Consider the following 26732-nt stretch of genomic DNA (forward strand, 5'->3'; position numbering starts at 1 on the left):
ATGACATCAACATCGGCCACTGAAACTTTATCCCCTGTCAAGGTGAGATCAAAATATTCTACCAGTTTTACCCGTGTGTACTCGTTTCATAAAACAAAACAAAAAACTCCCAAGCGAGAACAAATCTTGTGGCTATGATTTATTTTTTAACAATTACCAACATTGACAAGCACAATGTCAATATCGAGCAAGCGTCCGTCCGCCTATCTATCCGTCCCCTTGTACATGAATGAATGGTTTAGCCAGAAGCCAAATCATGTTAAAGTCAAACTCAAACAAAGTCAAACATCACACTATTTGTTTAATGATATTCAATAGCGTCAATGACAAGCAATAATACAACAAAAAGCAACAACAACAAAATGTAGCAATTTATCCCTTTGCGTTTTGTTTGACATTGAATTGGAATTTTGAATAGAGGTAGAATTTCAATGTTGACAATTAATACTTATTGGATAGGTATTTTATGCTATGACTATGATGTTACAAGTCCATCCACAAACCAAATCCAATTAGAATTTGTAATGTAAGATATCAAAATAATAGTTATATACAATTGGAATTCTCTCTACAAGAATCCAATTGGAATATTAGATCAATCTCTAAAGAGATAATTCAAATTTAAGCAAAACAATTCCTAAAGGATATTCAATAATTGCTGAGGCAATAAGAAAAGTATTCAAAGGTATCGATTTGAGCATTGCTGATTTTATGTCATATCGTTTAATTTGTAACAGTGTCATTGAAAAACATATATTTATACCCTACACAACTATGTTGTCAGGGTATTATAGCTTTGTGCAGCCCCAAATGTTTGTAACGCCGCGAAATATTGGTCCTAGACCCACCTTTAAGTATACCGATCGTCATATCTCGACTAAGTCCAAATGTGTGTCCGTCCGTCCGTCCGTCTGTCCATTAAAATTTGTAAACACGATACTGGTCACAGTTATGGACCAATCTTCACGATATTTTGCATGTGGGATCGTCCGGGATTTTGGAAAAGATCAGTTAATATTTAGGGGATGAAATGGACCAAATACTAAATTTTTGTCGGTTTTTCTGGTCGCTCCTGAGGCCGCAATTATGGCCCAAACACCGCGAATTTTTGCATGGAGAAGGGGATCGGGCCAAAGAATAAGCATGCCTGTTTTGACAAAGATTGGTCAATATTTAGCGGGTCAAATGGACCCTGACTTTTGTGTGAAAAATGACAAAATTTGTATTCTATTGTGTATATATTTACCCCTGAATGACATAGACCCGAGAAGTTGATATTATATCCAAGAGGAGTGGTTGACCTTTAAATTAAGACCAATTATATTGTTGTATGTGCTCAGATGTTGGAGTTGCACGAATACTCCGTATTCGTATATTATTTAGTAACCCATTATCACTCTAGAGAGCAGAACTATAGCGATGATCGCTTTGAAATGTTCCATAAGCTTCCAATTATGGTCAAGGACAACGCCTATAATTTTCGGTGATGATCAGATAATAATTTTGGAATGATGTGGACCGAAAACTTAATTTTTTATGTTATTTTCGAGTCGATATATAGACCACAACTGAAAGCCGAACATCACAACACAACCCACGGTGAAGGGAATCTGAACGGAATAAACATCCGCAGAAAATTTGAGTTCCGCAGTAGTTGTGTAGGGTATCGTATGGTCGGCCCCGTCCGACTATACTGCTCCGCTCACTGGTTTCTAACCATTTTCGAGTCAAAAAAACTTTAAAAATTTATAAAATTTTATGTGAAAAATATTTATATTTTTCCTCAATTATGGGTGAAAATACCTCAAGGATGGTTCTTCAAAATTTGATTCAAATATCTCCATTATGGAAAATTTTACAGCATTTTTATTTAAAAAATAGGTAAAAATGTACCCGGTTATTGCCGTAGGATTAATATGAAATTAAATATGGGCACACCTCTGTTATTGATGTCGCTGTTCCCCGGTAAAATTGCTGGTCATTAAAGTAACATTTCTTGATATTCTCTATCTTCCCCAGTGGGTTGCAAACCTCTTCTCCCCGTTGGTCGGGATAAGCGTGCGATAAATGACATCCGTAATCATCGGTCATATAGCTGAAATTTGAGAGAAATGGCGAATGTAGAAGAACGGTTAAAAAATTCTATATTTCAAGTATCGTGATTCAGTATACGTTTTACATTATATTGATATTTCAATATTTGAAATGGTGTAGGTTTTTCTGATCAATATTGTACTCCAACTGGTGGCAATCGCTTCCTCCCCTGGCGAAATTTTTACTTAAGAAATTACCGCTACTCCTCATTAAAAACGCCTTACCTGTCATCCCAAACTCGGCGAAAAGGCCGTCGTTCTTAAACCGACGCCAGACATTCTGCTTCTCAATTAACTTAGGCTATGATTTAACATAACCCCAAACGAGACAAATTCAACGATAATTGCTCGTTGGACGACAAATTCTCAGTGTTACGCAACAATATGTTTGATTGATGTCTTCGGAAAACGGAAACGGCTCGAGTCAGCGATAATTTGGTAATAAGGTACAAAATCAGCAAATGAATGAGGTCAAATAAATGAACGAGATAGACGGGCCGAACTTTGGATACCCTACACTATAGATATACTGACAGACTTGATATTAAAATATAGGGAACATACCAAAAAGTGGACCTATACCGACATTTCTACAAACCGATTATATAAATCATAAATTTTTAATAGAAAATTATACCCTGGTTAATTAGGTGCCTCATGAAATAGTGCCGCATCGAAATATTGGTTTTGGACCCCATGTTTCTTTGGACCAAATCCGTTTCAGAAAATTTTAATTTCATCGCATCTTATTATTTCTTCCGAACTTAGTTCAAGTCCGAATTTGGGGAATATTGGTTCACACCTTCTGGTTCCTCCTACACAGGGGCTACGGCTAAGCCTAAATTCGAGCTATAGTTCATTATCGAACCTTACGTTCTAGTTTTTTTATCTCGATATCCTTCGCAGGTGAAATGATTACAACAGAGTCTCAGAACCAAACCCAAAACATGGAAAAATCAGATAACTATTTTAATATAAACCAGTAAGGAAAGTAGTAAAGTCGGACTGGGCCGACTATATGATAACCTTCACCACTTTGGGTATATTCTACATATGTATCCGAAAAGATGTCGCCTTTTTGAAGGAATTTTGACATGAAATTGAACGAACATAAATATGTAATTTTTATGTCTTTCTGGAACCTATGCTAAATTTCATTTCATTTGGGTAAGTTTAGAGTCGTTTGCGCACAGTGGGACAGATTTGTGTAAATCGATTTAAAGCAAACTTGACACACGCTTTTCATCTATCAATTATTTGGTGTACAATTAACATAAATAAGTCGAAATTATATATGAAAGCTACGATATATCTATATCTGAACCGATTTGAAGCAAACCTGCCAGATATTAATTTATTTTAACTTCAGTACGATGTGTCAATCGGCCTAGCTATGGATCTTTAGTTCACAATTTACTTAAAATCGGACGAAAATATATATAGGATGTGTACACATCATTCTAGACTTAATTCAATACGCTATGCCAAAATTCGTGCAAATCGAATGATTTTCAGGGCTTTGGTTCAACATTTACATAAAATCGGTCGAAACTATTTATGGAAGCTATATCTAAATCTGAACAGATTTTCACGAAACTTAGCGCACATCATTCTAGATTTAATTTAGTACGCTATACCAAAATTCTTGCCAATCAAAAGATTTGGTGCACCATTTACCTATTATCGGGTGAAACTATATATGGGAGGTATATCTAAATCAGAACCGATTTTCACGAACCTTAGCACACATCATTCTAGACCTAATTCAGTAGGCTGTACCAAATTTCGTGCAAATCGAAAGATATACTGGAACTTTGGTGCACCATTTACCTAAAATCGGGCGAAACTATATATGTGAGCTATATCTAAATCTTAACCGATTTTCACCGAACTTAGCACACGTCATTCTAGACTTTATTTAGTACGCTATGCCGAAATTCATGCAAATCGAATGATTTTCATTGACTTTGGTGCACCATTTACCTAAAATCGGACGAAAATATATATGTGGAGCTATATCTACATCTGAACCGATTTTCCCCAATTTCAATAAGGTTCGTCCCTGGGCCAAATAAGTGGCTTGTGCCAAATTTCATTCAAATCGGATTATAAATGCGACGGACATACATAAATCGACTCAGAAAGTGATTCATATTCTCAAAAGGAACCATGGGTCTATCCCGATTCCTTTTGCCTGTTACAAACATATGCACAAACATATAATACCCTGTACCACAGTGTGGTGAAGGGTGTATAGGCCAAAATTTTAATAGGTAGGTAATAACCTTAAAAAAATTATAAAAATTATATATATTGAAAATATTTATAATTTTTTCCTCAATTATGGATGAAAATACCTCAAGAATGATTCTTCAAAAATTAATCCAAATATCCTCTTTAATGAACATTTTAAAGGATTTTTATAATAAAAGGTACACATGTACCCGGTTATCGACAGTAGGGTTAATATGGACTCACCGCTGGTAAAGATATCACTGTTCCCCGGTAAAAGTGGTGGTCACTAACGTAAAATTTCATGGTGATCCCTATCTTCCCTAGTAGGTTGCGATCATCTAATCCCCGTTGGTCGGGTTAATCCGAGCTGAGCTAGCGTGACATATGGTCGCACTCATAAGAGATCAATAAAACATCTGGTGTGAACTACTGACATCAATGTTATTTGTGATCAAATCAGCGATTTTATGAAAGTTAAAATCGTGCAATTTATGGATCACACAATAAGTTGGTAATAAGGTACAAAATCAGTAAAGGAATAAGGTCACAAAAATAAACGAGGTCAAATAAACGAACGAGATCAGAAAAATAAACTACAGGAAATGAAGAACTGCACCTAGTTCCTATGAACTAGTTAGTTCAGAAACGGCCCAATTTTAACAAAATTCAGTTTTCTATACGCTATACGCATGTAAATCAAACAAACAGAGGCTCTTCGATGCACCATTTACATAAAATCAAACGAAAGCTATATCCAAATCGGAACCGCTATCATAGGTACGCTATGCAAAATTTCGTCTAAATCGGACAAAAATATATATGGGGAATATATCCAAATCTCACATAAACACTGTGAGACGACCAGACCTACTTTGGCAGACACCTTCTCAATTTGTTCAAAGGTAGCTACCACCGCTCGCAATGTTCGACCCATTATGTCGATATCATCGGCGTAGGCGAGTAACATCTTGATTAACTTATTTGGTGTACAAAGTGCATTTCTGTTCACCTTTGCCTCTCGTATGACGTTTTCCAGCAGGATGTTAAACAGGTCACAAGACGTTCGGTATTGAAGGTATTTTCCAACTTTAACTGTTTACCTTGTGCCAGTTAAAGTTATACTGCATAGCCGTATTAATAGGAATGTATTGGAATGCCCAACGCAGACATTGCATTAAATGGATAGGGCTATCGAATGCGGCTTTATAGTCGACGACTAGGTAAAATGTGTCGATGTTTTTTCGTGGGTATTTTCCACGATTTGGTGCAGATTGAAAATTTCGTCCATGGTGGATTTGTCAGGCCGCATTGGAATGGTCCAATAATGTCATTGACTATTGGCTTCAGTCATTCACACAGCATGCTGGATAGCACTTTATATGCGATAGAAAGCAGACTTATTCCTCTATAGTTGCCACCTATGTGATCAAATCGGATATCCCATTCGCTTCGTACGAACTCTTGAAAATGGTTACTCATTTTGCCGGTAGGTATCTGAAGTAGTGGACTGATGGGTTCAATCTTCGGACTTCATCGATGTTTGGAAAAATATTACGATGTTCGCAAAATGTGTAAGTCATTTCGACACTTGGTGAGGGTTCTAGAAAGATGCGTCCTATCTTAGGACTTGATGTAGTTTTTTAGAAAAACCATAACGATGTGGAAATTTTGGTACGGGATTCACAACTCTTCAAAACGTTAACACTTAGAGGTATGAGATGAAGTGGACCGGTGGATCTTATCGTAGGACCTAAGCTAGCCCTTGAAGTTTGGAGTCCCAAACCAATATCTCGTTGAAGCACACATCTATTGTGTCGAAGTGTATATATCCTGATTAGAAATAAGGTTGAGTGTTTAATAAATTATCTCCGCTAATAAAGTTTTATTTTTTTATTGATTTATTACTAACCTTATATATTTTGTTTGCCATATTTCATAATAACATTGTACTTAAGACATTCTACAACATTTCAAGATGTCCAATTATTATCACGCTTGATTTCAATATTTATTTCCATCGACTGACCAATCTGTAATTATAAATTCAAATATGAAAAATAAAAAACAACAAATTACATTCAAACTAGAATAATTCGAGCACAACGATTTAAACGCTCATAATTCTAAGGAATTTCGAAGATTTAAACAAAAACAGCAACAACAAAAAACGAAACTAGATCATTAGTATAAAGTAGTTGCAAGTGCATATTTATTTCAAAGTGAATTGGTGGTGGTAGACACCAATTATTGGTAGACACAAGTTATTGCCCAAAAACCACACCAAACTACATTGCATGGCAAACAAGCCAAAAACAAAACAAAAGACTTAAGCAACAAACGTGTTTCCATGCTTTACAATGGTATTTTTTTTCAATATTTTTATTTTTGGTCATTCGCTGTTGGGGTGAGGTGTAAAACAACAATCGATGAATCGTACCCAAAAATAGCTGATGCAATTCCATATTAGAATTAAATCAAATCCAAGAATACAAATAAAGTGCATTTCTGGTAAAGTGCATCTCTATCCAAAATAACGATTTCATAATTTTCTTTATTTTATTATCTTGTTCAGTATTTTTAGAAATATTTAGATTTTTTTCTAAAAATACACAAAGAAAATCCACCTTTTGCAATTCTATTATTTCAATGAATTAAGTTCGTAATGTTGCGGTGAGATTTCCATCTTGCCTTGGAGTCAAGTTTTTTGGTGTGGTCTACCTGAGCTAATAATTATAGTCCACTCCAGGGTAAGTCTGTGCACACAAAACAAAACCGATAAAAATAAAAACTTGTCTTTCTTTACTTGCTTGCTTTTTGTTGTTGTCTTAACATTGTGGTTTAATCTAAGCGGTTTGGTTAGTTCAGAATAGTTGGTAACAGCAACGTGAAAAACATCAACATTGTAAATACATTTTTTTTTTGTTTTAAGCCAATATTTAGTAAAAGTAATTGTATTTGCACGGGTGTATGAAAATGCAAAAAGAAACAAAAAACAACCAACGAAATAAAAAGACCACGCCAAACATGTGGGTGCATGTTGTATATAAAAATTATTTAATTTGTTTTTTTTTTACAAAACAGCGCATCGGAATTGGCGTGATTTAAATTTTAATGATGGAAAGAATACAAGAAACTTTATAAAATGTGGTTTTTAAGAGCTATGGTGAATTAAAAAAATCTTAGTTTGTTTCTAATAAACGTAAATATATTGTTGGATATCCTTTTTGTTTTTACAAAATTTAACTTGGGTGATATTTGATCCCTTTCGGTTTTATACCCTCTGCCTTACGGCTAATGAGGGTATATACACTTTGATACGGTGAAAATGTGCCTCATAGAAATATTCGTTTTAAACCCCATGATTTTTTGGACTAAATCCGCTTCAGAAAAATTGGAGTCGATTTACAAATGTCCATCCGCCTGGCCGGCTGGTGCGCACGATAACTCTCGATGGGAATAATCGATTTCATCCACACTTTGTACATCTTAATACTTCTTCCAAACTTAGTTTAAGTACCTTCCCAACAAAATGGCGTAACTTGTACACACGATTTATTTTATAATAAAATATGAACGGACTATCCGATTTGAACCAAAATTTGTACGACATATTATATTTACCAAACATAGGCCAAGTAGGAAGATGGGTAACATTCTTGTACCTACCCCAGAAAGGGTCAAATTTTCAATATTTATAAATCCAATATTAGACGAAGGAAATGCCAAATTTGAAAAAAAAAACTTTGCACAACCCATTATTTCTATCAAGCCTAGATCAAGTGACAAGATGTGACTCATTGGTCCACTCCTTTTGGTCCGCACAAAAGGTCAACTTTTTTACACCCTCCACCTCATAGAAATATTCATTTCCGACCCCATAAAGTATATATATTCTTGATCAGGGTAAAATTCTAAAACGTTCTAGCCCTGTCCGTCCGTCCATCTGTTGTAATCACGCTATCTTCTGAAGAATTTTTCAACCGAATTCTCTGAACTTTGGTACATTGGGTTCTTATTAGGTACTAAATATCTCCACACAAAATTATATATAGGTCCCCTTTTTCTGATAGCCCCCATATAACGCTACCTTCTAATTTTCAGTATTTTGGGGGATTTGGTCGTATTTTTCCACCGAATTGGCTCTAATTTAGTATTTTGATTTCTTATTAGGTCCCAAATCTCTGCACAAAAAATTATGAATATAGATTCATTTTTTAGGATAGCCCCCATATAAGGGTACCCCCAATTTTCGATACTTCGGGGTTCTTGAGAGCGTTTTTTCAACCGAATTCGCTGGAATTTGGTATTTTGTAGTCGCATATGGTAACAAATCTCCCCACAAAATATTATTAATATTCGCCTCCATTTTGGGGTAGTCCCCATATGACCCCCTGTTTATACCCTTCACCCCTCTGTGGTACAGGGTATTATGTCTTTGTGCATATGTTTGTAACAGGCAAAAGGAAACGAGATAGACACATGGTTCATTTTGAGAATATGCATAGAATCACTTTCTAAGTCGATTTATGCGTGTCCGTCCGTCTGTCTGTCCATGTTAAATTGTAAACAAAGTACAGGTCGCATTTATAATCCGAATTGGATAAAATTTGGCATAGGTCACTTATTTGGCCCAAAGACAAACCCTATTGAAATTGGGAAAATCGGTTCAGATTTAGATATAGATCCCATATATCTTTTCGTCCGATTTAAGGTAAATTGTGTACAAAAGTCCGTAAATATCTTTGCACGAAATTTGGTACAGCGTAATGATTGGTACAGAATTATGTGTGTAAAATTTCCTAAAAATCGGTTCAGAAATAGATAGAGCTCCCATAAATATTTCCTACGGATTTAATGTAAATGATGTATCAAAGTCTCCATATATCTTTCTATTTGCACAAAATTTATCATAGCGTACTGAATTAGGTCTACAATGATGTGTGCCAAGTTTCGGTTCAGATTATATAAGTGTGCACTAAAGACCCAAAGTTTGTCCGATCGCCACACAATTTTGTACAATGAACTGTTAATATAAATTAATATCCGGCAAGTCTCGTTGAAATCGGTTCAGATTTCGATATAGCTTCTACATATATATTTTCGTCCGACTTTACACAAAATTGACACAAAATGTTGCACGACGTAAGTTAGTATAACCTAGAAGTTAGATATAAATTCTGCACCAAACTCCCTAGTTGGATCCGATTGGCACAAAATTTTGCACAACGTACTGAAAATCGGTTCAGTTAAGATATAGCTCCTAGATATAGTTTCAACCGTTTGCTACAAAATTTTGCACAACGTACTGAAAATCGGTTCAGTTAAGATATAGCTCCTAGATATAGTTTCAACCGTTTGCTACAGAATTTTGCGCAACGTATTGAAATTTATATTGCCTAACGTTTGCCAAATTTTGTAGTAATCGTTTCCGATTTAGGTATAGCTCCCATATATAGTTTCGTCCGATTTCAGTTAAATGGTACACCAAAGACCCAACGTTAGGCCGATTGACACAACATTTTGCACAATATTTAGTAATATAACGTAGCATGTGAAAAATTTTGTTGAAATCAGTTCAAAATTTGGATAGAGCTGCCATATATATTTTCTCCCGATGTTAACATAACCAAAACATAACCTAACCTGTGGCAAGTTTCGATGAAATCGGTTTAGATTTCGATATAGTTTTTATATATATTTTCGTCCGATGTTAAGTAAATGGTGCACCAAACTCCTCATGTTTATCAGATATTTATCCAAATAATCAACGAGTGTCCGATTGATAATTACTTTAAATTGATTTACATAATTTTGTCCTATTTTAAGAAGCAACTCTATATCTGTACAAATGAAAAATTTTGTATAGGTTGTAGAATGACATGTTTATGGATCCAATTTCATTTTACTGGTCCTTTAAAAATATCATAATTTCATCTGCGGAGGATACCGAGATAAAAAATAGAACGTTTGGTTCGATAATGCACTATATATAAACTATAACCCGCATTTAGGCCTAGCCAATGTGTGGGAGGTACAAGAAGGAGTGGACCGATATTCCCCATCTTCGAACTTGAACTAAGTTTGGAAGAAATAATAAGATAGGCAAAGTTTGCATGAAATCAAAATATTCGGAAACGGATTTGGTCCAAAGAAACATGGGGTCTAGAACCAATATTTCGATAAGGCACATTTTCACCGTGTCAATGTGTATACACCCTCATTAGCCATAAGGCTGAGGATATAATTATCCATTACAGATTTACATAATTGGTTTGTAGAAATGTCGGTATAAGTCCACTTTTTGGTACTTTCCCTATATGTTTATTTCAAATATCTGTGAGTATATCTATGGTGGAGGGTCTCCAAAAACGCTTTTTCATTAATTTCTCTTTCGAAATGAGCTACATGATCGGAGTTGCAATAAAAAGGAAAGCCAGAGAGATACTACATTCCCACCACTATGCGACGCGTTTCGCCGTTGGTTAAGCGGCTCATCAGGCATATTGGGCAATGTGGCTTACAAATGTCTTTACTTGTATTTATGTCGACTATTGTTGCGAAATTGCATCTACGAATTAAATTCAACCGTGTCAAGGTTCGGACATTTGGTATCACACCAGAAGATTCCTTTTCAGAGCAGATTTTTCTTGTAGTGACGGACTTTTTTCCATACAGACTACAATATTTTTCTTCAATGGTATGCAACTGCATATTGTGCAACCTTAGGAAGATAAGGAGGTGGCTTTGAACGCTAAGGCGCCGGACGTCAACAGATGCCATGGGAACCAGGGTTCAAATCCCAGCAGGGCTCAAGCTGAATTTTTTGAGTTTTGTTTTTATGCCTTTTTAGGGCGAAGGATCATTCATGTAAATGTTTTTTTATTTTTTCACTTGTTAATATTCATAAATACAATTACAGGATAATGGATTGTTCGATTTGAACCAAACCTTGCAAAACCTATTAACCTATCTATCACAATTTCTTTAGAGGCTAGAGTGATTACAACAAGCAGAAAGAAAAGCTTAAATCGTCATAGAATTTTACGCTGATCAAGATTATATATACTTCATTGTGGATACTTCATTCACATATGGATACATATCGCATTTTTAATTTAATCCAATTTCATGTCAATGGACCTTCAAAAATGCGAGGTCTGTTAGGATACGTCTCTTGAATGTAGAGACTTTCCTTACTGATTTCGATCTAACCTAGATTGCATCCAAAGATGAGATCCATCGGTTCACTCCTTCGGGTACCTCCCCCCACAAATTGTATAATATCTGAGCGATATCGGATCATCCGATTTGAAACAACCTTTACACAACGTAACACTTTATTGAAACCTGTTCAATGTTTGATGATGGGAATTATCGGTTCACTCCTTCTATTTGCTCCCAATAGAAAATTGGAAAATTTGTAAATATAATCCAATCTTCGGCATATCCAAATTTCAGCCTTTGCACATCGTAATATTTTTACCTTGTGTGTAATTCCCAAGAGTATAATTCGCAATAGCGCAATATGTAGTAGTCCAATTAGTTTTTTAAAATTTAAAAAATTGTATCATGCCAAAACGATATTTGAAAATGATTTAATTTCATTTTCTTTTTATGTTAGTACCTATATTTTTTATCGATGGAATATCTCAGCTCGTGTTTGTTATATATATACTTCTAACATAGATGTTTTTATGTGTGTGTGAGTGTGTATGTAACAAACCAATTATTATTTAATGTTTATTATTTATTTGTTATTTATGAAGTTAGTTACACACACTTATGGTCAAATGTCTTTACGACAATTTTGTGCTTTACATTGATTAAGATTCGTTTGATTTCTTTAGTTCTGTATTATTTTTTCTCTCTTTTTTTTCAACAAAGGCATAACAGAAAATAAGGCGGACTTGAGACGAAAAAAAAAAACAAAAATGAACCGAACGAAAAGATCATGCTTTTGAAATGTGTGGCAGATCAGATGATATGAATTTGCTCTGACTGGACCACACCTCATTTAGAAGGGAAAAAAGACATGACGTTGTGGTTGTACTTTTGTAATATTATTATTATTGTTGGTATGGTTTACTTTACCGATTTTCTGTAAAAGTTTTACAGAAATACCAATAAATAATGTTATTTAATTTAAACTTGAAGCAATTGCTGTGTTAATGTGCTGCTTACAGACTGGAACTGGTTATGGGGTTAGGAGAGAAAAACAAAAGCAAACTGGCGATAAAATAAAAACATCCGTTTGTAATTAATGTTATGATTTGTTATAGATTTTATTGCTTCTGCTATTACAGCTTAACAACTTTTATATTTTCTTTCAGCAACGCCCAATGTTCGCTTTGTGTGTGAGAACCAAGAACAAATCGCATTTACATAATTAGAATAGAATATTGTCTAATTATTATGTTAATTGTTATCGTTTGTTTTTGTTCTATACTTAAGTGTTCCGTTGCAGAGAGAAAGTAAAAGTGGAAGTTGTTCTACTTGATTCAGTGTTGGGTTAATGCAGTTCGCTGGAATTTGCATGAAACAAAAGACTTAAGACACAAGCGTCAGTTACAAGGTTATAACAAGTTCCACTTCCACTTTTGTGTTCGTGTTGTTATTCCCTTTCAAATTAAAAGTAATTATTTAAAAAAAGTAAAATACTTTTAAGTCACAAATTCAGTTTTTATATATTTATTCAAATTAACTGACTTTACTTTAATTACTGTTATATTAATTCGTAGATATGACATAGTATATGAGTATAGTATATGGCACAAATATCGAGTATACTTTTAATAGAATGTAAAATCAAAGCCAATAACTGTCAAACAGTAGTAATATATAGATGGGCTGACAGAGTAGATATGCTTCTTCAATATTTTAATTTAGAAAATTAACTATTTTTTAAGTTTATACCTTATGTAGATAAATTGCAAGCTTCTAATATCAGTGTCTTATTTTAAATGGTGTAATCACAATCATAGCCGTTATTCAGATTCTCTTCACAACAATGTTGCTTTTATAGCATTTTAAAAAGCACGAATCAATTCAAAATGTATTAATAAAATTCTTTCATCGTTTACGGCATTGGGGTCGAATAAGTTCGCTAAGTTCCGAACATTTTATACCATCCAGCGAAGCCTCTAATTTGAGGCGTTTAAGGCGATTTTGATTTTTCAAGATTTTCAATGGGCTGGTAAATCAATACTAATGCTAATGTTAAGGTTTGTAACTTTGCACATATATATTTGAAGATTTAAAAGAGAAGAAAAATAATTTACAAAATTTTTTTTTGTTGTTTTGTTGTTGTTTTTTGTAATTAAAGAAAAGTCCTTATATTTGATGGCGGGCATGATAACTCCTCACTGGAACATCGGAATCCGAAAATTCCAACGGTGTTAGTAAGAGTACATGTCTGGCTCTCGTATGAACTATTGACTTCGCTCTAAAATTAACAAAATGGCGGACCTTTGAAAAAATATTTTTGGAAAATCGCCGATTTTTTACCAAAAACCAAAAAAATAAGGAAGTTCTTCGCCGATTGGCTTTATCCTAGTTCATACGATAGCTATACACTCACAGAGAAACGTGTAAAAAATTGGAATCGATCGGGTTATTAATCTTTGAGTTATCGTGCCCGCCATTCGCAAAAGAGAAAAACGCGTTTAAAGTTTGAGAAGCCCTTTAGCCGTCAATCGGCTATATCTTCAAGAGTTCTTGATATTTGTAGGGGCATTCTTGAATTAGTGTAGATTCGAATTAAATCAAAAAATTTTGACGCCGAGAATGGGGGGTCCCCTTAAAATTCTGAAATATCTTAATTATCGGGCTATCTCCAACTATGCACAATCAATGATAATTGTCTCATTAAAATCCGAAATACAAATTACCTCTTCCAGAATAAAACCAAATACCAAAAAAAAAAACTGCAGACACATTGGTTACATAAATGAGCTAGGATCTTGACGGATGACCTATGTATGGAGCCTTTATAGCAACATTGATTCGTATTTAACATGTTCTTCTTCGATTAACCACGAATATCTCGAAATGCCAAATTACAACCATTTCGTAATACAAAAATACTGTCTTTTCGGTTGGAAAATTAAGTTGCTCGACCATTATACGCAATGATAAACCGATATGAATAATTATTGGCAGAAAGATTTTCCACTCAATGAATTATCTCATTCACGATTTCTCTTCTTGTTCATTAAGAAGATGCAATACATTCGTATGTATTTGGAAAAACTTAAAGACGGATCCGCAACCAATTTAACTTATGTATTGAAAACCCCAACATTTTTATACCCTACACAACTATGTTGTCAGGGTATTATAGCTTTGTGCAGCTCCAAGAGTTTGTAACGCCGCGAAATATTGGTCCTAGACCCACCTTTCAGTATACCAATCGTCATATCTCGACTAGCTGAGTCGATCTAGACATGTGTGTCCGTCCGTCTGTCCATTATAATTTGTAAACACGATACAGGCTACAGCTATGGACCAATCTTCACGAAATTTTGCATGTAGGATGGTTTCTGGCCAATGAAGACCCCTATTTGGTAAAGATCGGTTAATATTTAGGGGATGAAATGGACCAAATACTTAATTTTTGTCGGTTTTTCTGGTCACTCTAGAGGCCGCAATTATGGTCCGAACATCGGGAAATTTTACATGGAGAAGGGGTCGGTACAAAGAATAATCATGCCTGTTTTGATAAAGATCGATCAATATTTAGCGGGTCGAATAGACCATACTTTTGTGTGAAAAATGACAAAATTTGTATTCTATGGTATATATATTTACTCCTGAAGGACATAGACCCGAGAAAATAATAATATATCCTAGAGGAGTTTCTGGCCTTTAAATTGATACCAATCACCCCTATTCCGTATGTCGTCGTCGTTGTCGACGACGTTTCTCTTTCGACATCACTTCGCATCGACATCGACATCACTTCGACACTGATTTGGTATTCTGTAACCCTCATGCGACGATGTCGACTATTTATCGATAATTTCAATAAAAACAAAAATGTTGTTGCATATTTTTGGGCAAAAATGTGTTTGTATCCTTCACCGCACTGTGGCACAGGCCATTATGTCTTGGGAAACGTGTTTGCAACGACCAAAAAGAAACGAGATAGACCCATAGTTACTTTTTAGTATATATGTACATACATAGAATTATTTTTCAGTCGATTTATGTATGTCCCTCCATTCATGTATTATTTTAAACAAGTTACATGTCACCATTATGATCCGAACGGGATGAAATTTTATTTCCACATAGACGAGTCCTATTGACATAGGTCAAAATCGGTTTAGATTTATATATAGATCCCATATATTTTTCTTTATTTACACTTTATTTTGCATTAAGTATTGAATAGATTCTAGAATGATGTATCCTGTTCTTGTCCGGTCAGGTTTTTTTTAAATAAAAAAAAATGTTCAAACGCTTTAGTCGTCAACAAAAACTATGACGAAGAAATCTTCGACATCGTCGTCGTCACACATTGTTACGGAATACAAAAAATGTTTCAATAGTTATCGATAAATGTCGACAACGACATAGGGAATACCAATTTGCAAAAGACGACTCTCTTCGACGTCGTTTCGTGTCGACGACGACATACAGAATAGGGGTGAATTATATTGTCGTATGAGAGTTACACTTAAATATTTACAGGTGCTTACGTATACTGATATTATTTAGTAACCCATTACCACGCTTTGAACTTTTCCTTGAGGGTCCAGGTATGGTCAAGGACAACGCCTATAATTTTCGGTGATGATCAGATAATAATAATGAGAATGGACCGAATCTTATATTTATTGTGTTTTCAAGTCAATTATAAGCCGAATATTACACTGGAAAATGAATCTGGCCAACTAATTTGACGGGCTTTTGCAATGATGCAATGATTCAGCGGGTCAAGTCAACCAAGACCTTTCTGTGTAAAATGAAAAAAAAATGGATATTATGATATAAAACATAATTCGAAATAGATGTCATGGCAAGAAATAGGAGCTATTGACCTCTAATCGGCTAAGAGGGTGCAAATATCGCAAACTATTGCGCATTCATGGAATATAGATCTGCAGAAAGTTAGAGTCCGTAGTAGCTGTGTAGGGTATCATATGGTCGGCCAGTCCAACTATACTGCTCCGCTCACTGGTTTAAACAATATATTTCATTTTACTTCAAGAAAAAGTATTTAATTCAAACAAATGTAATCACGTTTAGAAGAAAGAGGTTAACGTTGGAAATACATGAACAGGTTAAACTTAATTGAACGAGGAGGTTCTAGATGAACGGTTGAAGTAGAATGAACTAGGTTATCGTGAACAAAACTAAACGACTGGGGCAAAAGGAACTAGATTAACGAAAAAGCGAGACCTAGTACCCATAGATTCTAGTTACTGTTGATGAGAAATCCGCCTCGCTAAAGATTTCCATCTTTGCAAAAGTTGATTGAATGTCATACTGATTCACTAAAGATTACTTATGAGGGTGATTGTCACACAGAAAAACAAAATTAATGAATATTTTCATAATTACATTAATCATAGTTAATTTTTTTAATATTATACATGCACCCCGCTTTGAATACTTGTAAATTATTATTAACATTCTTATGGGGGTGCCGGGTATTAAGTCTTTGCGCATATGTTTGTAACAGGCAAAAGAAAACGAGATAGACACATGGATCATTTTGAGAATATGCATAGAATACCTTTCTAAGTCGATTTATGCATGTCCGTCCGTCTGTCCATGTTAAATTGTAAACAAAGTACAGATCGCATTTATGATTCGAATTGGATGAAATAAAAATTGGGAAAAATCGGTTCAGATTTAGAAATAGCATCCAAATATTTTTTCGTAGAATTTAAGGTGAATGGTGCACCAAAGTCCCTAAATATTTTTCGATTTGCACGAAATTTGGCATAGCGAATTGAATTGCGTCCAGGATGATGTGTGTAAAGCTTCCTGAAAATCGGTTAGATTTAGATAAAGCTCCCATATATATTTGTTTGTCTGATTTTATGTAAATAGTGTACCAAGCTCCTATATTTCTTTCGATTTGCTCGAAATTTAGCACAGCGTACTGAATTAAGTCTAGAATGATGTACGCTAAGTTTTGCACAACGAATTAATTTGAGACTAGAATGGCATTATGTTTTTTTTTGGTGTCTGATTGAGATTAAATTTAGAACAGTGCGGCATACCGAATAGTGTATATCAATTGTGCGGTTCACTTATAGATGAAGGTCACATATTTAAGTTCTTACAGTAGTCCCTCGAAGCAACATTGACATTAAATTTGTTAGGATACAAAGTTGAATTCGGGCTGAGCCCTTACTAGTAAAATCCCATTTGGAGGTTACGGCTCTTCTAAAGAAAATTTTTGTGAACCTTGTCGACCCATTGCAGTATATGGTCTTTCCATTTAGTTTCTTTTCTAGGATGACTTACACATATATAACTTTATTAGATATGGCTATTTGTTTGTTTGTTTTGGAATGTTTGTCTTTCCGACATATATCCGTCTTTTCAGGATTTTGTTAGCTTTAAAAATGTTCGTGGCAATCGAAAAAACCTAGGTTCTTTGGTGTATAATTTACATAAAATCGGACAAAAATATATATGGGATATACAACTAAATCTAAACCTATTCTCATAAATATGGTGGCTCGTTGAAGAAGCGCTTCGAAGCAAATGGTCGCCTGTTTTTTTTTTTTCGATCAAGCTGGATATGTTACGACTGTTCTGCTTGAACAACGAAAGACGTCAATTCTGAGCGGTACACCATAAATTATTTACCAACATTTTTTGCGTTCCTCTCCCTATGGCCGCCAAAAACGTGCAATTGAGGTGTTATCCGCCTTACAACCCTGACTTGACATCCAAAGACATATTTTTATTCCTGGTCAACGATTTTTATCGCCAAAAGATGCTTTTGTAGCATTCAAATACAATTTGTATAGGTATTTCTATCGGGGTTGAAAAGTATTTCGAAATTGTTTTGAGCGCATAAAATACGAAAAATAATTTTAATTTTCCTACCATGACTAAATTTGTCGGAATTGTACAGCATTTGACCCCGGAGCCAACGCCACAAATCGAGTTAAATCAAAACATACATATGTATATGTATTGTATTATTGGAATTCACTTTGAATTCTTCTTGGTGAATGTAATCGAGAGCAAAAGCTTGATTTTTTTTACATTTGAACACAAAAAAATGTCCGCTTAGTTATAGTTTTCAATCAGAATAAGAAAATGCTCTTGATATAGTTTTTCTATTAAATTGTTGTTGGTACTTGCTATTATTAATCTGTGGTAGATAGTGCCAGCCAACCAGCCAGCTATGTGGCTGTTATTGTTGTTATTACGTTTATAACTCATTTAAAAAAGTGCGCGGGCAGCAGCAGCACCAGGTAATGTTACTCCCAGTTTTAAAGCTTACGTATGTACGTGAAGTCATGTTGTTGTTGCTGCTGTGTTGCTGTCATTGTTTCTGTTCTTTCGACAATATGTACTGACTGGCTCCAATACCACCACCAACAACAACAGCAACACCAGCCAATAGCTAAGATTGACTGCAACAGAACAACTACCCGTATCCGTGCCTAATCACACTACTTGGTGTTTGTAGGTATGTCTGTTCGTCTTTTATGTGGTTTTTGTGTTGCTCTGACCAAGGTTTTTACACCATTTGCCTATAAAAGTCTCCAACGGTTCATTGCAACAAACAGTTTATTCAAATCGTTTGCCGTTGTCGGACATAAACAAGCCCAACGCCGTAACATCGTTGAGCAAAGTTGGCCACCTAAGTGCCAACAAAATCCTTTTTTTGATTAACGGACCCTAACGTAAAGGCCTCGGATTTTTCGCTTTTTGTTGAATTGTGAAATCGTAGCAGTTTACTGAGTCGCTTAAGAAAAAAAGGATTATCAAACGACAAGAACAAAATTTAAAAACAAAATGTTGAGATTTGTGAGTGTTTAATTAATAAAAAAAAATTAATAAAAAATAACTACAAAAAGACAGTGGATAAATTGAACAATAACTATTATAAATTATTTAGTGGATATAATAAACAAATCAAATGCTAAGGATATCGAAATTCGATTCGAACCAATTTATAGTATAATTGATTCATAGCTTACTGAGACCATTTAAATTGGAAATAAACATTCAGATCATAACAGAATCATCGGTTTTATAGTGTTTTTTTGTAATTAAAGAAAATTCCTTCTTTTCGATGATGGGCATAAATTCCGAAAATTCGAACGAATCATTAACATCACATAAAAACAATATGGCGGACCTATGAAAATTTATTTTTGGAAAATTCCTTATTTTCGACAATAAATCATATTAGAAAAAAAGAAGAACTTAACCAATTCCACTTATTTATTTGGAACCAATTGGATTATTAGTTTTTTAATGTGCCCGCCATTCGTAAAGATACATTTTCGCGAAAAATGTGTTATCTACATCTATAAGGTTTGCACTTGAAATTTTATGGGAACATTTCTGATTTAGTGTATGTTCGAAAATTAAAAATTAAATTTATTGAATCCGATAATGGGGGGTGGGATCCCCTTAAATTAACAACTCCGCTTTCAATACCTCGAATCTTCTTGGAATATAAACATCTTTTTCACAAAAAAAATATATAGGGCAATAGTCACCCCATTTTTATACCCACTGTCATAAGGGTAGAACGATTCGGTTTGCAAAACCTCGAAATATTCGTCGGAAATCTCATATAGTATATATTCTTGATTAGAATTAAATTATATGTCGAATTAGATATGTCCGTCTGTCTGTAGAGCTCGCAATATCTAAGACAGAGCTTTGATATTTTGTACATACATTTTTATTAGTACTAGGATGTTTGGTGCTGTAAATAGGATAGATCGGTGCAAGATTTGGTGTGGCAGGATTATTTGGTATTTGCCGGACGATGCTTCAATGTTGCACTTTAGATCTCCGTACACCAAAAATTAATAAATATCGGTTCACACTTTAGTATAGCTCGTTGGAAGGGTGAATTTCGCAGTAAAAAAAAAATATTTTGCTGTTTTTTGTTTGGTGCATTCAGTTGTGAGTTGTGATGGTGTTAAATATGGAAGTGAACAAACAGAAAATTCGGCACATTTTACAGTTTTTCTTTGACAAATGCGAAAATGCAAGCCAAGCGGCTAAAATTGTGAATGGTGTTTATGGTTCCGATACTGTAACAGCCAAGTATGTGCAATTTTGTTTTCGTAGATTCCGTTCAGGAATTTTTGATGTTAAAGATGCACCTCGCACAGGTAGACCGGTTGTCGAAAATATCGATAAAATCGTATAAATGATCGGATTTGACCAGCATGTTAGCAGTCGTAACATCGCCCAGGAGCTAAAAATCGACCATAAAACTTTTTTAAACCATTTACAATTGATCAGAAACAGTCAGAATTGGCCAACAGAGGTATCGTGTTCCACCAGAACAACGCTAGGCCACACGCATCTACAGTGACTCACCAGAAATTTCGAGTCCGGACTTCGCACCAAGCGATTATCATGTTTTTCTTGCATTGCATTTCTTTATGATGCAAATTTGTATTTCGGGAGGTTTGTTAAAATCGACTGCTAGAGTTTTTTTGTAAATAGAGAGGGCTTCTTTGAGAGATGCATTATGAAGTTACCTTTAAAATGGCAACAAATCATACAACAAAACGGTGCATATTTGGCCCAAATCGAACATTCCGAAGCATGTTAAATAATGTTCATATAAAAATAATGGATTTATTTTTCCCCAACCTAATATTTTTACACAGCACCTCCCCCCATACAAAGTTCACGCAACATTTCCGGCATTTTCAGTCTTATGGCTAATTAGGGTTACGCATTTGGCTACGTCTAAAATGTACCTTCTTGAAATCTTGGTTTACACCTCAAGTTCTCTGTCGAATCTGTCTGGTGATTCACACGACAGATCTCTAAGGGTATAACCGATTTCATCCAAACTTTGGACATCGTCATATTTCTTCAAAATATAAATCAAGATGGAAGGTGAGGATTGCCAAACCGCTTACTCCACTATTGGAATTTATTGGTCAACTCGTTTTGTTATCTCTTCCTTCAAGGAAAAATCAAAATGATCTACAGGTCTCCAAATGAAGTATCGATTTTTATAGCAAACTTAGAACAATTCGTAGCTTCAAATTTATTAATATTAAACCTCCAAGAAAAACATCGTCAACACATGTCTACTCTTTAGTATAGTCGTCATTTAACCGTACGACGTATGTTTGACATTGTATAACACTTAGCTTCATCGTCACTCCTGATTGATGGTATTTTTGCCCATGGTGGGCAACGTAGGCATAAATCATTGTCAATATAGGCCAATTCTTTACAGCCATTGTTATCCCATTTCCACACTTGAATTTGTTCTCTGTTGAAGGCTATGAATTCGGTCTGACCCAACTCATGTTTCTATATGTAGTAACTCATCAGACTATATCTCTCGAAATAAAAATGATGAGAATGATTTGTAATTTTTCACATAATATGCCTCTTTGATCCACTAACTATTGACCGATCGTCATCTAAATCACCGTGCTTATACTTTGGCCAGATTCCCTTTCTTGATGTTCCAGAAAACTATAGTGTATTTGAATTGAATATTAAAAAATCATTACCAAAAACTAAAAGTGGTCAAAATTTCGCAAAAAAACCTCGAAAATAGGAAGATCTATTAAAGAAGGCCTCTGAAAGGTCTTTCATTCATAGATGGTATTTAATGTCTTTAGTGCCGACAACATCTAAAAAGTCTTTCCACGAGCTCTGAATAGTAGTATGTCTATTAAAAAGCTCTAAATGATCTGCAATCTTTAAAGGCTGCTGATATGCCTTCTGTCCATGGACACATGATTTGTTAGTTGAAGACCCCTTCCAGTTTGGAACATCTGAAGGGTATTCTCAGTATAGAACACATTTGAATATAAAATATTGCACTTCAATCACGGCTATATTCCTAGTGTTTTCTAAAAATCCAAGGATCTGCAACATTCCTAATCCACTCCATGTTCCACATACATCCGCATATTATTAACATGTTTTCAATATTTATTTTACTCACAATTTCCATTATATGTTAATCCTATTACAGATTGCTCTAACAACACTCATTGCTGTGGCAGCAGGTCAAGGCTATCATAGCGATCCCAAGACAGCGGCCATTATTAGCGAACAACGTTATTTGTCGGGCGATGGAAAATTTGGTGCTGCCTACACACAAGAAGATGGAATTAATTTCAAAGAAGAAACCGATGCTGATGGTACTCGACATGGTAGCTATAGTTATGTAGATCCAACTGGTCAAAGGAGAACTATTTCATATACGGCTGGCAAAAATGGGTGAGTCCACAAACCAATATGATCATAAATGTAATATTGTGGGAAAATTAGTTTTTTTTATTGTAATTTATGTATGAATGAACAATACAGGTGTGGGAAAAAATGTTGGCTTCAGGTGAGGTGCAACTAAACAAGTTGTTGTTTTTGTTGTTCGCACTATTGGGAAATAAATTGCAATGAATCATAAAAGTGCATTAATGTGGTAGCTGTGTTCTTTGTTTGGCGTTGTATGAATTGCGAGTAGTTTAAAAATGTTAATATGAAAGGGTGGGTCAAATTGGAAAAATATAAAACGTGTATAATGGTTCTATTTCTAGAATAAAAAAATAATCATATAAAACGAGAATAGAGGTATACTGAAAAGGTTTTTATTTTCCTAAGACCTATTCTATCCAGAATTCACCCGGAAGTTCTCTCTTTATAGAAAGTGTGTGAAGGTCTTTATAGAAGTCCTCTGAAGGTGTTCACAGAAGACCTCTATCGGTTTTTATAGAAGACATCTTTAGATGTTTATAGAAGAACTATGAAATTGTCTTCAAAAGAGCTCTAAACGATCAACTACCTTTAGAAGTCCTCCGAAGTCAAATCAATAATTCGGATAAGTTCCTTTTCTACAGGTCCTCCGAAGTCAAATCAATAATTCGGATAAGTTCCTTTTCTACAGATTTTCTCTGATATTTCTCCCATTTGTAAAAGCCTTCTGAATGGACATCTGGTAATGAAAGAACTTAAAGCTAGCTTCCATCGCTAAAAGACTGTTGATGTCTATGGAAGATCACTGGTAAGCCTTCCGTCTATAGCTGTCCATTCTAAAATTTCTTCTTCGTGTCGAAGCCTCGGAAATTTTCCAAAATGCTCTGAAAGGCCTTCCATTCAGAGAAGACCTCTAAAGCCTACTATATATAGCAGGCAATTAGGGAGAACTCCAAAGATTCTGATATCTATAGAGCACCTCTTCCACAGAAGACCTATGAAAGGTATACTACCCATAGAAACCTTTTGAATGATGTTCAGAGTATAAAAGAGCTCTAGACGATCTATTATAGATAAAAGTCCATATAAGTCCTTTGAAGTACATTCTTCCATAACAAAATGTCTGAAAGGTCTTCAATTATAGAATGACTAGGAATGACCTCTAAAGGGTTACTCTTATATAGAAGCCCCGGGAGGGACTGCTATCTATAGGAGATCTCTGACAGGCCTTATATCTTTTTTAGAAAAAAAAACACTCAACGATCCACTATCGATAGAAAATCTCTAAAGTCTAAGGTTTATTTTTCCAATAGAAGTCCTATGAAACATTCTCCAATTCGATATATAGATGCCGTCAGAAAGGTATTCCATTCATAGGAGACCTCTAAGAGTTGATGTCTTCAGAATATCTTATATATATAAAGGACCTTCCAATAGAAGTCCTATAAAACATCCTCCAATTATAAAAGTGCTCTGCTATATAGAAGACCTCTTAAGGGTCTACTATTTATTAAATAATTCTGAAAGTTTTTAAAGGAATCCTAAACGATCTAATATCTGTAGAAGTCCTCTGAAGCCTTCAGTAGACCTGTGTTCCTGCTTATAGGTAACCTCGTACCACAAAATACCCTTGAAAGGTCTTCCATTTATAGAAGGCTTCTGTAAGATCTTCAAAGATGGCGTCTAAGGTCTGCAACGTATAGAAGAGCCATAAAAAGTCGTTTATCTATAGCAGACTTCTGATGGATATGATCACTATAGACGACTTTATATAAATATAAAATCGATAGAAGTCCTCTGAAGTGTATATAATACTTCTGATAAGAATTCTGTTCATATATAACATCGTCCTTTAGAATACTCTTGAAAGGTCTTTGTTATAAAGGGTCTCTAAAAGGTCTTTGATTCAAAGGAGTCCTCTTAGTTGTCTGCAGTCTATTATAAATTAGTCCTTAAATATTTTCCATCTATAGAAGACCTGTGAAGGGTCTGCAATCTATAGAAGGTCTCCTAAAGGTATTTTGTCTATAGAATACCTCTGAATATAATTCTGTTTTTAAACACCTCTGAAATTTTTACTATCGATTGAAGTCCTCTGAAGCGTATATAAGGCCTCGGATAGGGCTTTTGCCAATAGATAACCTTAAATGTCATTTCTTCCTATAGGAGACCTATGAAAGACCATTTGTCTATAAATTAAGACCTCTGTATGGTCTGCTTTCAAGGGTCTTCGTATTATAGAACATTTCTAATGGGAATTCTGTCTATAGAAAACCTCTGAAGAATCTTTCGGCTTAGGGCAATGTTTTACGGTAATATTCTATATATAAAAGATGACATTTGAAGCTTTTTCTGTATATAGAAAGTCTCTGAAAGGCCTTGTGTAGTCAATAGACATTTGAAGAATTCTGTATTTAAAAAGTCCTATTAATTTCATGGACCTGCGATATCTTTAAAATACCTTCGTGCCCTTGTCGCCTATTATCTCTAAACGAAGTAATTATTTCCTCGCCTCCAATTAACATATTTCTATTTATTTATTTATTTCAGCTTCCAAGCATCGGGCGATCATTTGCCCGTAGCTCCACCAGCACCACCACAACCCGTGCCCCAGCCCGGCTATGCACCACAGCCACAATATCAACCACCAGCCCCTAGCAATTATCGTGCCGACGATTACGGTGATGATGGCTCTTACGATCCCCGATACAATGATCCCAACTTCAGTCAAAATCAACAACCCTATCGTCAACCTGCCCCCGCACCAGCCTATAATCCACCAGCTCCCGCTTACAATCCTCCAGCTCCAGCATACAATCCACCAGCCTATAATCCACCACCACCACAATACAATGCTCCTCAGCCCCAATATAATCCCCAGCCCCAACAATACTATCAACCCACAACACCCAATCCACATCGTTTTGCACCACCCGGTAAACTCTCACTGAATCGTACACCCGATGGTTTTACCTACAGTTTTAATAAAGTTCGTTAAGAACTGTTGTTTGGTACGGCGATAAGAGAGTGATAGAATGAGTTTTGTTTAAAAATTTTTTGCAATTACTATTTTTTAATTTTTAATACATTTTTCTATTAGTTTATGGCTTTTTTCCGCAAAATATTTTATTTTTTATAAAAATCTTTTCAAATAATGAATTTCTGTCTCTCTTTCACTCTCTTTGTCTTTGTCAAACTGTCAAACCTATCCCATTTTTGGAGACTTTACTCACAATCACTGCCTGCCTGTTCCACATCTATAATGATCGCGATCTATAACAATACCCCCTTTCATATTTTTTCCATTTTCCATTAACCCCTCTTACCCTTCCTCCCTATAACCCCTCCTCACTATTTTTTTAATGCATTTTTTCACATTTATTTTTTTTATTTCCTTTCGAACTCTCACTCTTGACCTTGTGATATCTCAAAAATTGTTGCAACAATTCTTTTCAGGTTTAATTTTCCTTTTTTTATAATTTTAAATAATTTCTTTTTTTGTTTGTTTTATAATTTTTATATATAACTTTTCCTACTGAACAAATACTTCCGCGTATTTTGTAAGAATTTATTTGTAAACAAAAACAAACAAACAAATGCCAACCTCAAGCTTAATGTGTGTGCTAAACAAAAGGTTTGAATCACTTTTATGTTATTTAAAATAGAAAAGTTATATAAATAAAAAATAATTATGAAATTCAAAAATTAATATAATCATGGTGTTTTATTAAAATTCTCGTAACATTTTTTATCAAATGAAACCAGTAAGGAAAGTTGTAAAGTCGGACGGGGCCGACTATATGATACCCTTCACCACAATGGGTATATTAAAAAGATGCATCCTATCTAAATCCGAACTGATTTCAGCAAAACCTGACACATGTTATGTTACACAAACTGTGGTACGTTGTGCAAAATTGTCTGGCAATTGGCCTAACTTTGGGTCTTAAAATCTGACAATTTTCAGGAAACTTTACACATATCATTCTAGACTCAATTCAGTACGCT

At 34.8% G+C, this 26732-nt stretch overlaps 1 protein-coding gene across 1 annotated transcript; it reads left to right on the forward strand.

The window, feature by feature from the left end:
• LOC133324212 (uncharacterized) lies at window positions 1–25778 on the forward strand. Its single transcript, XM_061533059.1, has 3 exons — window positions 1–42; window positions 22504–22751; window positions 25275–25778. The coding sequence occupies exons 1-3, from the start codon at window positions 1–3 to the stop codon at window positions 25720–25722; spliced, it is 738 nt and encodes a 245-aa protein (XP_061389043.1). The 3' UTR covers window positions 25723–25778.
• Window positions 25779–26732: the final 954 nt, after the last annotated feature.

Source organism: Musca vetustissima, unplaced genomic scaffold, assembly GCF_032173495.1.
Source record: "Musca vetustissima isolate MV318-11 ecotype Yass unplaced genomic scaffold, APGP_CSIRO_Mvet_v1 utg29865, whole genome shotgun sequence".
NCBI classification, from domain to species: domain Eukaryota; kingdom Metazoa; phylum Arthropoda; class Insecta; order Diptera; family Muscidae; genus Musca; species Musca vetustissima.